The following is a 13,830-nucleotide window of genomic DNA, read 5'->3' as shown; positions in this document are numbered from 1 at the left end:
TGCTTTTAATATTTAACTAGATCCATCTGAAGATTACAGTGCCTAGAAAAAGTGTTACCCTTTGAACTTTTTCCCCTTAGGTGAATTTTTAACCAAAAATGTCAGAGAATTTTATTTGGTTTCTTTTGTTACAGACCAACAGAAGATGGCGCATAATTCTCAAGTGGAACAAACTGTATTTATGTTTTTAAAATAACATAACATTTTAAAAGGGCTGTATTAGTTTATATCCAGCTCCCATTACAGTTATGACCTTAACTTATTTATTGTAACTAATCTGTCAGCAATTTTGTAAATAGGGTTCAACATTTTTTAATTTAATGTAAAAAATTAAAAAATTGTTCCTTCTACAAAGGTCACAAAGCACTGCTTAATCCATAATCTGAAAAAAGACAGGCCATAATCCCTGTTAATATTTAGTTACCATTACAGATTAAAAATTAATTTAACTGTAAAACTGTACTTATTGTTGGTGAGAGGGCCCATTTAAAATTTTGATAAAACTTATTATAGAATGTGGACAAACACCACAAACACATTCAAGAAGGGAGTATAGTTAGATGAAATTAAGGCTTACATTTTGGAAAACTGTGCAAAACTGACACCTGCACGTCACCCTGAACATATCATCCAATTCAAACATGGTGGTTGCTGCATAACTTTGTGAGGATGTTTTTCTTCAATGTGACAAAATATGAAAAAGTTAAATCACTATCACTGCGGTCCTCTAGCTGACAAATCTCTCAATGTGAGTAATCAAAACTTTCTTTCAGTTGTGTCAGACTGGTCGAATTGTGTGTTTGTGTATGATTAGCTAAGTAGCGAAAGGTACATCTTTTTAGAAGAGACATGGTAACAGAGTGACTGGACCTATTCGAATAAATACATGAAAAGACATAGACATATGCACACACACACACACACACACACATATGCAAATACATACTCCAGGGCTCTACCGTCCTACCTACCCGTCTGCTGCAGACCACACACCCAGACCACACAGAGTCTGAGAACAGCTCAAGAGCCACTCACTTACGAATAAACCTCAGAGCTACCACTCTGACCACTTCTGTTTCTCTGAATCTGTTACTTGATTCATAAAACAAGAACGGGGGACCGTATGTTAATGGAAGGCTTTCAATTTAGGAAGATGTTCAATGTACTGATGTGGATTGTCACATTGTCATTTAGCTTCACTTTAGTGGCACTTATAATTTCTCTTTCATTCACAATAACAACAGCATCCAAAGGGTCAGCAATGACGAAATGCAAGAATTATGGTTATTAATTTAACTTCTTCCGATAGCTGGCAATATATCGCTCTCTGCTGGCCATTTTCCTAACTCCACCTTTGTCCATACACGGAACTTTGTCGAATCTATATGTCGAATAATTGCACTTGTTGTTTGTTTCTTTGAATAGAAAGAAAATGTAGATTGTTAAAAAAAAAAATTTCCTACTCTGTCAACTAATATTTCTATCTAATATTCCTTATGTTCAAAGGTCATGCACATTCTTAGCCAAATTAAGCAAACAATATAGCCCCATGGATCAGTGCCACGTAATGTACCATATTGTTCTGCTCATCAAGTTTTATCTGTTTACAGTTATGTGTTTTCCATTACACTGGCTCTCCTTATCCGACAACTGTTGGTGCTTTCCTGTCATCATAATGTATTGAGCCAGGAGCATTGTTGTCTGAAGACACTTGTATAAACAAAGACCTCTCAAACAATTCACTTGAATTATTTGTACTAATAAAAACGTAATAGATTTTTTGGAAATAGAGCAATTCTCATGATTTTGGTAGGTCACATACAGATAATTATTCGTGCTACAACAGGAGGCTACAATCATTTTAATTGCACAATAAAATATAAAGTACCTGGGGAGCGATGAGGAAATTATAGGAACTCAGCTTCGAGGTCAGCTTACAGGCAGTTGCCCATTTTGTTATGACGAATGTTTATTTAATTTGCTATCTCTCAAACTTTTACGACTGCCTTGCTAAGCTCACACTTGGAGGAATGCCAAAAAGAGGAACAACTTGGTAAGCCTACACAACATTAGATGTCATGTACATCTCAACATGTTGCTAGAAAGTGACGGCATGAAAGCAAATTTTTTGGAGCTAGCATCACAACTGCAAAACAGTTGAGAGTTTGCTGAATTTTAGCAGAACATGAAATGATATTTGATGAGATAAAACAGTCAGTAACAAATTATTCAAGATAGCTTGATGTAAAAAGGGACAGTATGTGGAAAAGGCGCCTCATAGTCACTGTTGCTTGCAAGCATCAGCTTTGTTTCCCAATTGGGGCATAAGCTACATTAACCAGCAGATGTCAGCAAAGCACAACAAAGTGTTTTCTGTGACATAATCTTATTATTGACTTGCATAAAAACCTTGCTGTGTTTTCACAGATCAAATTCTCTTTTAAATGTTTGTTTGTTTGTTTGTTTGTTTGTTTTTTGGATGTGAGCAATTAAGCAAGTGAAAATAATACTGGAATGGATAAATTTAAAAATGTAATTACTGCAGAGGATATAATGTTTCCGGTTTCTAATTATTTAAAATTAAATCTTCAGTGGGATTTACTTGTATTCTGTATGGCTGTAGAAAAAAAAAAAGTCTGAGAGAAGGGAACTGGTGTGAACAAATTTTACTTTCATAGACCAAATATAATGCTAAAAGACTGATGATCGATTCAGTTGAATATGTTTCTCCAATGTGACTGCAAATGAAACATGATTTAGAGTTCTTGACTGTGATACAAAGATATGTTTTTAATTACAACACAAAGAGCAAGGTTTGCTCTAACAAGACATAATTAAGTTCTCTGCTCTATGTATACACTTTGTAAAGTGTTTAATTAATACAACAAATGACTTGTATGCTGGGTGTGTGATTGCTGTGCTGCCATGAACGAGATAAACTCTTTATATGGTGGAGAAACTCACACAGAAATTAGAGAGTTTTATTTGATTTGGAGGTAGATTTGTTTGGTGCTCGGACCATGAATGAACTGGTCAGGATGAGGATTAGTTTTTCTTGGAGTGGAGACTGGAAAGGAGAGCCGAAGTTGGAGGATGGGGAGAGATAAAGAGATTGTTGAATGATGATTGGCTGAGGTGGAGAGAGCACTGCATGCTGGTTAGCTGTAGCGGAGACAGCCATTGGATGAAGGCAAAGCTGGTCTAATTATCAGCAAATTAAGAGCCGCTCCTATTTAAGTCATTTTACCTTTATTCGATAGACTATGCATATACCATTTCTTTGTTACCAGCCCTTTATTATAGCTTACAACCCCCAAATGATATCAAAAACTGCTTACCTCCTGTATGTCTTGGGGCAGCCACTGTAACTTCTGATAGTATTTACACTTACTATGTTATACCTTCTTGCATTTCCACATCCAAGTTCTGACTTTAGGGCGTCACAGAAGGTTCCTCAATTTTCTTTGGAATATACTTTTCCTTTTAAAACAGTTTGACTGAGGCATAATATGTTTGAACTACTCATCTCTTTGGCTGTTTGCTAGCTTTAGATTACACTTCAGCTTTCAATGGCCAAACTGCCTTACATGTAGTGTGTAAGTAGTTGAAACTAAAATGTGTCAGGCTTTCAGACGGGTACGACAAAAGGCAGCCAAGTACCGTCAGCTGTACTTATACCACAGTTTGACCACAATGGCTTTAGTGTGAAATGTAGTAGAACAATTGAGATGCTTCATAATATTGTTAGTCTCACAATTATTATTTTTTTACATTTAATTTATCTCTGCACAACATTGTTTGATCAAAGATAAATAAAGAAGCAAGTACAATCAATCTCACTACTCTTATGAAAGAAATCATATTGTAAATTGTCTCAACATGAAAATCGCTAAAGTTCATGCTAGTGATTCTGTAGAAACCAGTGCAGCATCATAATATGTTTTTCAGGATGCAGATATTATATTTGGGGTTTTATTTTTTTATAAACCCTTTTTAATAACAATATATATGATCATCCCTTATAGGACACAAACAATGTCACTACTAGCAACAGCTTCTACAGACGGAAAAACTAAAAGCCTAACTACGAATGATGTGGCTTCCTGCAAAAGGGGAAACACCATGACAAATACTTGAATGTATGTTTTTCTTCTGTTTTTTTTTTTATCTTTCTAACCAAGTATCACTCTCATTCTTGCTCTCAGTGTCTGCAAAAGTTGACAGCAGACATAAAGTGCTTTGAGTAGAATAAGGCCAGCTTTTATTTATTTGTTTAAATAAAAGCGTTTTGATTTGTTTTTTTGATTGTCATGATTTTTAGCATTTTCTCTGATTTGCTCTTTACTGTAAGTTATTAAGTGTGATGTGAAATACGTGTCTGTTTTTGAGTCACCGATGCTGTAGGTGGGGGAGTCACATGCTTTATCCTAACTCCATAAATGTCAATTCCTGATAACAGTAATACCACAACTGTGAACCCACCCACACATAAGCATCTGGTCCTTCACTATGCATACTCGCGCACATGCACATATGCAATGCTGACAGCAAGAATAGGAACTCGTCGGCTGAATCATTTGGAGTTTTTGACTGTGATATAAAGACTGAATTTTACTCATTAGACAGTCCGGGGGCTCACTGGCAAGACATTTGAGGTAAAAAGGATTTATGGTTGATGAAAAAAGAAAGCATTCCAGACTGTGATTTTGGTCAAAGTTTGTGAAAGGGATGTGGTTTAAGTGTGAGGGAAGTAAACGCAAAGATCGAAACTCAGGACCACAGAAGAAAAACATTTCAATGTTTAAATCTCCTCTACTTTGCCTTTTGACATTAACGACATCAGCAGAAAGAGGAATTTTACTAAAATAATCAGTGCATTCCATGTTTATGGCATAGTTAGGGACCTAGTTTGGCAAGGTTCTTGTGTAATATTTAAGCTGTGAGCATCTGCATCAGAGATGCCCAAATTCAGGATCTGCAGGATGGTTTAAAATAAATATCTTTTCCACTGCAATTGCAGCAATGAATTTTAATTGGCTTGGCTTTTCTGTCTTAACTTTACTTCTGGTAACACTGCATTATTAAGGAGCTTCCAGTTTCTCTGCATAGAAGTCAGACTGCAACAAAAATAAACAAGCCAGAGAAAAATACTGAAAGTTCTAGCAGAAACTTTTTTTACATTAAGAAGAAAAGTGGTAAAAGAAAATAGCATTGCTTTATTTTACCCTTGAGGGACACTGCAGAGACAGCAATTTGAACTTAAGTCTGCAAATCAATTTGCAACATACTAACATATTTAAAAGAATGGCGTATTAATTTATCTTCCTTGGTAATTAACTATTTTGAGGAATAACAGAGGTGAGCTGTGATGATTATCCATTCAGTAGACAAATTCAGACCTTTCTCAACATAAGTCTCCCATTACACCTGTTATCAATATTTACCATACATTCTGCTCCGATTGTCCGACCATGAGTTCATGACCTTAGATTCAGTGCTGGAGTCATGCAGTGGCACTATGACACAAAATACACTAATCAGTCCACCCGCAAAGAGACAATGTGGCTGAATTGAAAAATAAAACAGCAAAGAAATGTGGGTTCAAATTCATCCATGGTAATATAAAAACTATCGTTATTCATTATGGCAAACACTTTAGATCAGCAATCGCCAAACGTGGCACACCCAGGTACTGGAGTTGGACAATAACTTCCTTTTTTAATATATATACTTGTAAGTCTGATTAGTTTAGCTTGGGTAGTATTTTTTTTTTTTCTTACATCAGGTTTCATCATTTGAAAACTGTATTTTGTGTTAACTCAGGCACACTTTGTCTGATAATAAATTTACTCAGTGAAAAGGATCTGAAGTTTGATTGTGAACCACTGCTCTAAATGAAGGACCTCATGCATGGGAACCACTGCTCCTTGTGTGCACAATCTGCACTCCGACCGTCAAGGTAGTTTTCCTTCCCACTTGTGAGGCCACTAGTTTCAGGTCAAGAGGAACAGGTATCGTTTCCCTGTAAGTTACGGGATGAGTGCTATTTTCCAGTCAACGTGGCCCACCTCCACTGAGACAGGGCTTGAACCACAGATTGTTCTCTGATAATTTGCTGTGCACCATTTGTCCACTTCTGTTGTGTGGGTAAATACCACAGAGAAAGTTGTAGCTACAACTTGATGTGAAGCACTTTGAAATGCCTTGCTGCTGAAATATGCTATACAAATAACGTTTGATTTGATTTGATTTTGATTTAACTTCTGACATGCTGCTTGTCTACAGGGTTAGGTAAAAAAAAAAGAAAAAAAAGACGTTCAAATCAAAGTTTAAAAAATATTTATTACTACCCTTGAAGAAGTTAAACTATACAATATTTCACAAGGAACAGGGCAGTCAAAAGGCCAGAATAAACAAGGGATGTGTCAATAACACATGAAAACAACAACAACAAAAAAAACTACCTTTGAACCAATCACTGTTGTAAGTTATTGTTTTCTGTAAGCATATGTCTTTTTTCCTCTTTGTAGACTATAAAGTAAATGAGCTGCATTAAGAGTGGATAACCGGAAACTGTCCTCAGTGCCAGTAAAAAAAAAAAAGAAGAATTACTGATGTCTGCAAATAAGTATTCATTCACACCGGCTTATCTCACAGACGTATCAATGTTTGTCTTGGGGGCCATTCTTCCTGTGCACCTGTGCTAGTACTTCCTGTCTCAGTTTGCCCTCCGCTCCGCTCATCTCCCCCACCCTCAAACCGCATCCTTCACACTGTCACAATAATATTTGCTGAAGAAGAAAAACTTCAGTCTACTCCCCAGGCCCTGATACAAAAAGCATGTAAAAACTTAAAGGGTCTTCCCCATCTCAACCCCTCAGTGCCTAAATGAATAATTTACAGTACACATGGCTGCAGCAATAGTAAGGCACAATATAAATTCACAGCTTTACATTCACATTAATACTCTTCCTGCTTATGTGATTGTGTGGCGAGTTGGTATTTTTAGCATGCTTTTCACTCCTGAATATGCTGTATGGGTCTCTGGGGAGGATAGTCAATAGCTGGAGCGGTGCTTGGTTCCTGAATGTGATCGTAGGCTCGCAGGTAGTGACCAGTGTTCTGTTGGTAATAGTAGACCAGTTTCTTGGCAAACATTGGCTCTATCTGAAAAGAAACAACGCACAACATAGGAGCAATTCTTCTAAAAATGGGAACTAAAAGTGCATATTCAAGTTGATTTAAACAGCAATATTTTTTTTCTTTTTGATTTTTACATTAATTTTATTTTTTCTTAAAAATGCAGATATAAGTTGCTTTAGTAGAGAGTCTTATTAGAGTATTGTATTAAATGTTGCACTTTCTTTATTCAAAGAGCTAATTTGTGAGATGTTTAAATCCATTACAACTATTATTTATGAAAATACTGCATCGCCAACAAACAGTTCTGACCATAATATAGATGCATGTTTCAAGAAAGGGGAAAAATGGGTAAAATTTATGTGAAGATTTTAACAACTCTCACATTCCACAGAGAACAATAAAGCAATTTCACTTCAGCATTTTGTAAGGACAGTAATATAAACTCTAAAAAAAAAAATATATCAGTGCCTGACAGAAAAGTAAATGTATCTGTTCTTATGTTTTGCTTGCAATCCATTTAGTTTCTTGTTTTCTCAAGTTATCTGAAGACTGAGATGCAATACACTATCTCGAAACCTCATTTGTGATTTTTGACAGATATTTTTTGATCTGCTTTAAAATAATAAGTATGACTAAGTATGTTAAAATCATAAGTATGACTACTGCTAGCCAGGGATCAAATATGTAGCTGCCAATTGCCAAATAAATATTAATTTGAATGTTAAAAGATCCCGAGTTGGCTTGAAAAAATGTTCTATCCACACATCACTTTATTTAAAAAGATACTATTGATTCTGCTTTGCTCATCATATAATGTTTTTAGAATCTTCTCTGCTTTTGTTTCCAAGGTAAAGTTTTTTTTTGTTTTGCATTTACCTGCGCTGTGATGAGCTTCCTGGGGCGTTGCGGGTCTGGATATTCGTCTCCAAAGCAAAGGACCACATGGTGTCGTGGTATGTGACGACCATTATGGACAAAATCTTGTAGATCTGAAAAGAGGATCAAGAGAAGATTAGTGCTAACTTGACATTTTGACCCCACAAACACACTGACGTGTCACACTGGACATTTAAAAAACATATAAAAAAAAAAAAAACATTTTAACTGTATGTCATATCCTCAATCACAAAGACATTTCTGGTAACTACTAGTAAGTTTGATGGAAATTCAGAGCGAAATGGCATTAAAAAAAAACAGTCTCTTGTGTGGTGTGGACCACATGTGGGTGGGGACTCCACGCACTTTGGCCCCCTGATGAGAAGATGAGCAATGTCTTTGTGCTACTTCAACACTAAGAGAGGGAATTACCCAACTCAAGCACCTGCAGCATCTCTTTCATCATTGTCATCTCATTCCCAATGACCTCAACTATTGTTTTTGAATGGCTAGTGGAGCATTACCGCTTCAAAACTGTTTGCTACAAGGCAAACATATTTTATCTATTTAAAGGGGAAAGAATCTGTATTTAAAAGGTGGGAAAACTCCTACAGTATTTTTCCCAATGCTGTAAGAGTAGTTCTCCAATGCTTTTTCTGATGAACTTGAACTACTAAAAGTACAAATGAATGCTGTACAAAAGCAGTCTAAGATCTAGGACATAAATAAATGTTAAAATCTTCTGACCACTTTTAAAATGATCCGAACACTTGGAATAACCACACATACTGTGCACTTGAGTGTTCTTGAACAACAGTTGAGGATAATTTTCTATCACATTTCTTTTACAATAAATTGTATTATCAGTACAGATCCAATATTTGATCATTAAAAAAAATACCATAGATTTTATTTAATTCAATTTTCTATTAAGTCATTAACACTGATTTATGAAATGCTTAAGAACAAAAACAACGCAACTAACGTAAACTTTATAGTATCATGTCTATAAAGAAACTACTTTCAGGACGTTTGATGTTTCCACAAACATCGCCTAATTTGAGTGTCAATTCTTGAGCTGCATCATGAGAAAACGTCAAGCACAGCACAACTGGGCAAGCATGAAAGAATGTTTTCAGTGAGATTGCACCCAAAGAGTTTTCAGACAAGAAATTGTCACATCTGAGCAGTGCTACATGTACTGAAATAATTTGAGGAAACAGAGTCCAGAGAAGAAAAGAAGAAGTGGCAGGCCTAAAATACTAGCAGATTAGCAGCATCTGAAAAGGCGGAGAATCTGTAAAAAGAATTGCAATGATCTGACGCAGGTCCTCAGAGATGTGTCATCTACGAGTTGATGCAAAGCTGCAAACATCTGCATGTTTCTGCTTACCAACAAGAAACTGATGGGTGTCAAACAGTTTGCATGGTTGCTCCTTCTCCAGCTTGTTGGGCTTGTCCACATATGGAGCCAGCGGTCCTTCCCAGTACACCCGTCCCTGACACAAGCGCTTGGCATACAGCCCATCAGCAGTCATCCACAGGAGCACCCCTTTCTCCAGGATGTTGGGAAGCAGCTCGGCTCCTTGCCTCTGAGACTCGGGGTAGGGGGCTGGAAAAAGAACGATTTCTGCGCCGCTGTGGAACCTGTCCTCTGAGCATGGAGAAGAAGAGGAGGAAGAGGAGGGAGAGGATGGGGAGGTGGAGGTGATCCGACAACCTTCTGGAGTGGTAACAGTGACTTCCTTCACCAGTGTTTCTCTGTAGTAAAGGGACACGTGGAGGCTGAAATCTGTGAGAAGGAGGGAGACGTGTTTAACGAATGCACCAAAAGGAAAATGACAGAAGCTTGATCAAAACTCAACCCATAGCAACAACACTGAAAAATAGAGCATTACTCTATTCACTCAGAGCTTTTTAGATTGAAAATTGTGCACAGACACATTAAAACAACCAGTGAGTCTTTCTGTAATGTTTGCTTTACAGTATATAAATACAATCATGTATTTGTAGATGATGTTTCACCTGATATGGCATTGTTGTGGTCCATTGTATACATTGGTGGCTGAGACTCTGAAAAGTATGTGTGGAATGAGAGCTGGAAACCTGGAATTGATCAATAAAGAGGGTAAATACACTAATTAACGGACCAAATGAAAATCCACAAAAATCTGAAAGGTTGTCAATTGTACAACTAATATTTATAGAGATCTTTTAAACACTCCATCCCCAATAGATATCAAAAAAATGTCTGATTTTGTCAAAAATCTGACTCATTTATGTCAAATTATGCTTAATCGATAATTTTGTCAAAAAAATAAAAATAATAATAGGTCAAGCTAACACACAGAAATTCATCAAAAACTTACTAATTAGTGAATTTGCTTTTTATTTTAGATTTCATATATAGGAATAGGGATTTCAACAGCCCTATCCATTTATAGATAAATCATCTTATATATTAGACATGTAACATTTTAAATTACTTGAACACAAATATTAATTTGCCTTCACATAATAACATAAACAAGCACATCTTCAACATGTCTTTCTCCTTTGACTCGGCAGCATCATGCATTTCAATGTGTTTAGCTGCATGATGTTAAGTTTACAATAAAAGTTATCTCAGTATAATATGCAAGAAAAAAAAGGCAAAGATCCACAGGATGCAAACCTGGTTTGTCAACTCCTCCCTTAAACCAATTCAAATCCTGCTACATGCAATCCAGTTCATTTCAATTGTATGCCTGCTTACCATTTTCTGTGTGCGAACTGGGCCAAACTCGGCTGATTGGCGACTGATAGTGGCACTGACCATACTGCAGGTCTGTGTGTTGTCCATGGTGGTTTGCATTAGGAAGAGAATGTTGTTCTGATGGTGCGTGGAAATCTCTCCAGTCCCTTCTTTCTGGAGAAACAACAAAGCTGGGTACCTAAGGTGGAGGGGGACAGGGGCTGTCACTCAGAGAAACAACTGTTTCTTTCTTTTTAAAACCGATTGCTTGTGGGGTTTTAGTTTTAGAATTGTAGCTACGGTAAATCTACTGACCTGGTTGTGAAGTGACGTGTATGGTGGAACATAACCAAGCGGGTGAGATGGTGTCTCCTCCACACGGTTCATCTTCATACCTACTTACGGTCAAAAACAGACAAGTCAAATCTAAAAACATTGCATTAAGATTGTGTCAATTAACACAACTCACTGATTAACAGCACTCAGTGAGTTAATATGGATTTTGCAATAATATGTTGCAATCTTTGATCCACAGAATAAAGATGTTTCGTGCACATGTAAAGTGTGCTCTTTCTATTTAGGGGATATCTTGCAGAGAGTGCAACGGACCACAAAGTGCATCAAGTTAGTCAATTAACATAAAGTCCATGCAGCTAAAGCTGCTCATGTGTGACAATGGCTGTTGTATGATGGTAGAAACTTAGTTATGCAAGGCTGAGGTTGTCTTGTTGTGTTCTGTGCACTCTGCGCTTAGTAACCGTAGCCCTCTAAAAAAAGCACTACGGCCCTTTTGGTTCATGCGTTTGCTTCCTGTGCTTCCTGCCTCACCAGAATCAGCAGTGGTGCAAAATGTATGTAAAAAATAACCAGTAGAGTATAAACAGTTAGTTGCTGTGTAAAATGCGGGCATATTTTGAGTATTTCTGCAACTGCACAGGCTTGAAGCAGACTTTATGATTTGCTTTCAAAACCTAACCACAAATCGTCTTACACTTACGACTTTCTCTCATCTTCGATGCACATGTAATTGATCTACATGTTGACTGCTAGGTTGCATGAACAGCTTTTAACACTCACCCTTTTTGGTCCCCTCTGGGATGATTCTGTAAACTTTGTATGGTTCTGAGATGTCCAGTTGGCTTCTTTCCACTATTTCATCAAAGTCATTGCTCTTATTAAGGGCACAGCGTAGTCTGGTTTTCCATGTGGGGGGATCAGGTTTGTCAACTCCTTCCTTAAACTTTCCCTTGAACATCGCCCAAGCCTGTTAACAGCAGAATCATAAAATTCAAGAACTGATTAGATTTATTTCTAACTTCCTCTTTCTCCGGGACAAACTAAGTTGGAACTATGTTAATCGAGCAAAACTTAGCTTTTGCTAAGGAAAATCTTAAAATTTACTAAGCTTTTTTTCATGTTTTCATTTTTTTTTACTTGTGAATTTTGTACATTATATTTGCTTTTGCAGCATGAGCCAGCAGGTAAAGACAAAACTGTCTAACCTTAAAGAGCGCAGCATCCTCCTCTCTGTTGTAGTCCTGTTTTCCTGCATGTTTCCATGGAATCCTAAAGATGGTTTTTTCCTCATTTTCCCAAACCAGGCCAGGATATCTCCTGCTGTCAATCTGATCTATGAGCCACTGCCTCAGCTTGCCATTGCCGCAACTGCCTGACAGACCACCGTCTTCATCCAGGTTCATCTCTGCAAACAAATGAATTAAATTGAGATACAAAGAAATGTGGCAACATTAAGATATTTACAATTACACCTAATGATTCCAGAAAGGTTTTGAAGAACAAATAGGATACAAGACATCGAGATGCCAGATTTAGTTTAGATGAGTTATAATTTAATTTTCCACTTAATCCTATGCAGTATTTTACTGCAAGAGCACCAGATTTTCATTTAGTAATAAATACAAACTGGTTTCTAGGCCACCTAATTTCTCTTTTGGAGTACGTCACATCACTTTGGTTACATGTCATCTATACATTTACTTCTTTGCATGCACATTTAGAGTTTAAAGGATGAAGACATGGATGCTGAAATGAGTGCTTTTCCTCATCACATTTGGTGGTTTTGGCAAATAAATAAATAAATAATCTGACTCATTTATGTCAAATGTGTGAATAATAACGTAATTCATCAAGATATGAAAAGCTTAAACACAATAAATGAAGGAAGAAAATATTTTTAAGAGGTGCCCAGATATTACACTATCATCAAACAAGAATACTTGATGAAAGTGTGGCGTATTCGTTCCTGAGTGTAGAAATGTTCTGACAGAAACTTTTTTTAGTTGACCCGATGTAGTAAAAATTTGTGTTCTGGTTGTAATTTGAAATCATTTGAAATCGGTCTGCAGCCGCTTACCTTTAGAGATGTAGGGTCCACTGCGGAAATCTCTAATGCGGCTCTCGGGGTCCTATAAACGTTATCACGTCTTTTTTTTTTTTTTTTTTGCTCACAGGGAGGAGTCTGTCGGAGGTTCAACAGGAGATGAGGCGCAAACACAACTTCTTTTCTGTAAAACTCTCAGCTCAACCCACGCAGCTCTCAGGTGGGGAATCCCTTTAGAAACACCCAGAGCGAAGATCAGGACGAAATGGAACAATCATACCTGTACAGTCACATACATATCCCCCGTGTTTATTTTATAAAACCATTCAAGTCCAAACCATTTTCAACTGCAAACTATCCTTTGTGGAAATACTTACAACGCATTTAACGTTAACATAATACGTGTTCATGGATGACATCCGCAAAATACGTCAAGAAAAAAAAAAAAAAAAGCACACACATTTCAAAATAAAAAAACGCACACACACCAGACTTTGTCCGTTAGTAATACTGCCACCCAGTGGTCACACCATGTCATTATACCAAATATAAGACTTATGGTAAATTTTAAAAGTAAAACAGAACTTTTATTGCTGTTCTGCGGCTTATGAAAAATAACTAAGACCAGGTTGATAAAAGGGTGTGATCTTGATGTTTGTAATGCCACCATGCATGACTTCTCTTGCACATGAGACAAACAGGAAGAGAACCAGGAAACCAAGTAGCAGAAGGCGTA

The 13,830-nt window shown here is 36.9% G+C and overlaps 1 protein-coding gene across 2 annotated transcripts; it reads right to left on the bottom strand.

Moving 5' to 3' along the window:
- Positions 1 to 6,324: 6,324 nt before the first annotated feature.
- irf4a (interferon regulatory factor 4a) lies at positions 6,325 to 13,777 on the bottom strand. 2 transcript variants are annotated; one of them, XM_044134380.1, is made up of 9 exons: positions 13,128 to 13,777; positions 12,256 to 12,455; positions 11,831 to 12,017; positions 11,069 to 11,148; positions 10,775 to 10,952; positions 10,045 to 10,125; positions 9,413 to 9,811; positions 8,020 to 8,132; positions 6,325 to 7,167 (listed from the first exon to the last, which is right to left on the bottom strand). In XM_044134380.1, the coding sequence occupies exons 2-9, from the start codon at positions 12,451 to 12,453 to the stop codon at positions 7,018 to 7,020; spliced, it is 1,386 nt and encodes a 461-aa protein (XP_043990315.1). In that variant the 5' UTR covers positions 12,454 to 12,455; positions 13,128 to 13,777; the 3' UTR covers positions 6,325 to 7,017. The 2 variants fall into 2 exon arrangements, with proteins under 2 accessions (XP_043990315.1, XP_043990316.1); XM_044134381.1 differs by lacking the exon at positions 13,128 to 13,777 and having other exon boundaries at positions 12,256 to 13,093.
- Between the last annotated feature and the right edge of the window lie 53 nt (positions 13,778 to 13,830).

The sequence above is a fragment of the Gambusia affinis genome, linkage group LG12 (genome assembly GCF_019740435.1).
Source record: "Gambusia affinis linkage group LG12, SWU_Gaff_1.0, whole genome shotgun sequence".
Lineage (NCBI taxonomy): Eukaryota > Metazoa > Chordata > Actinopteri > Cyprinodontiformes > Poeciliidae > Gambusia > Gambusia affinis.
The sequence above is the reverse complement of the archived record's forward strand: the minus strand, read 5'-3'. Positions and strand labels throughout refer to the sequence as shown.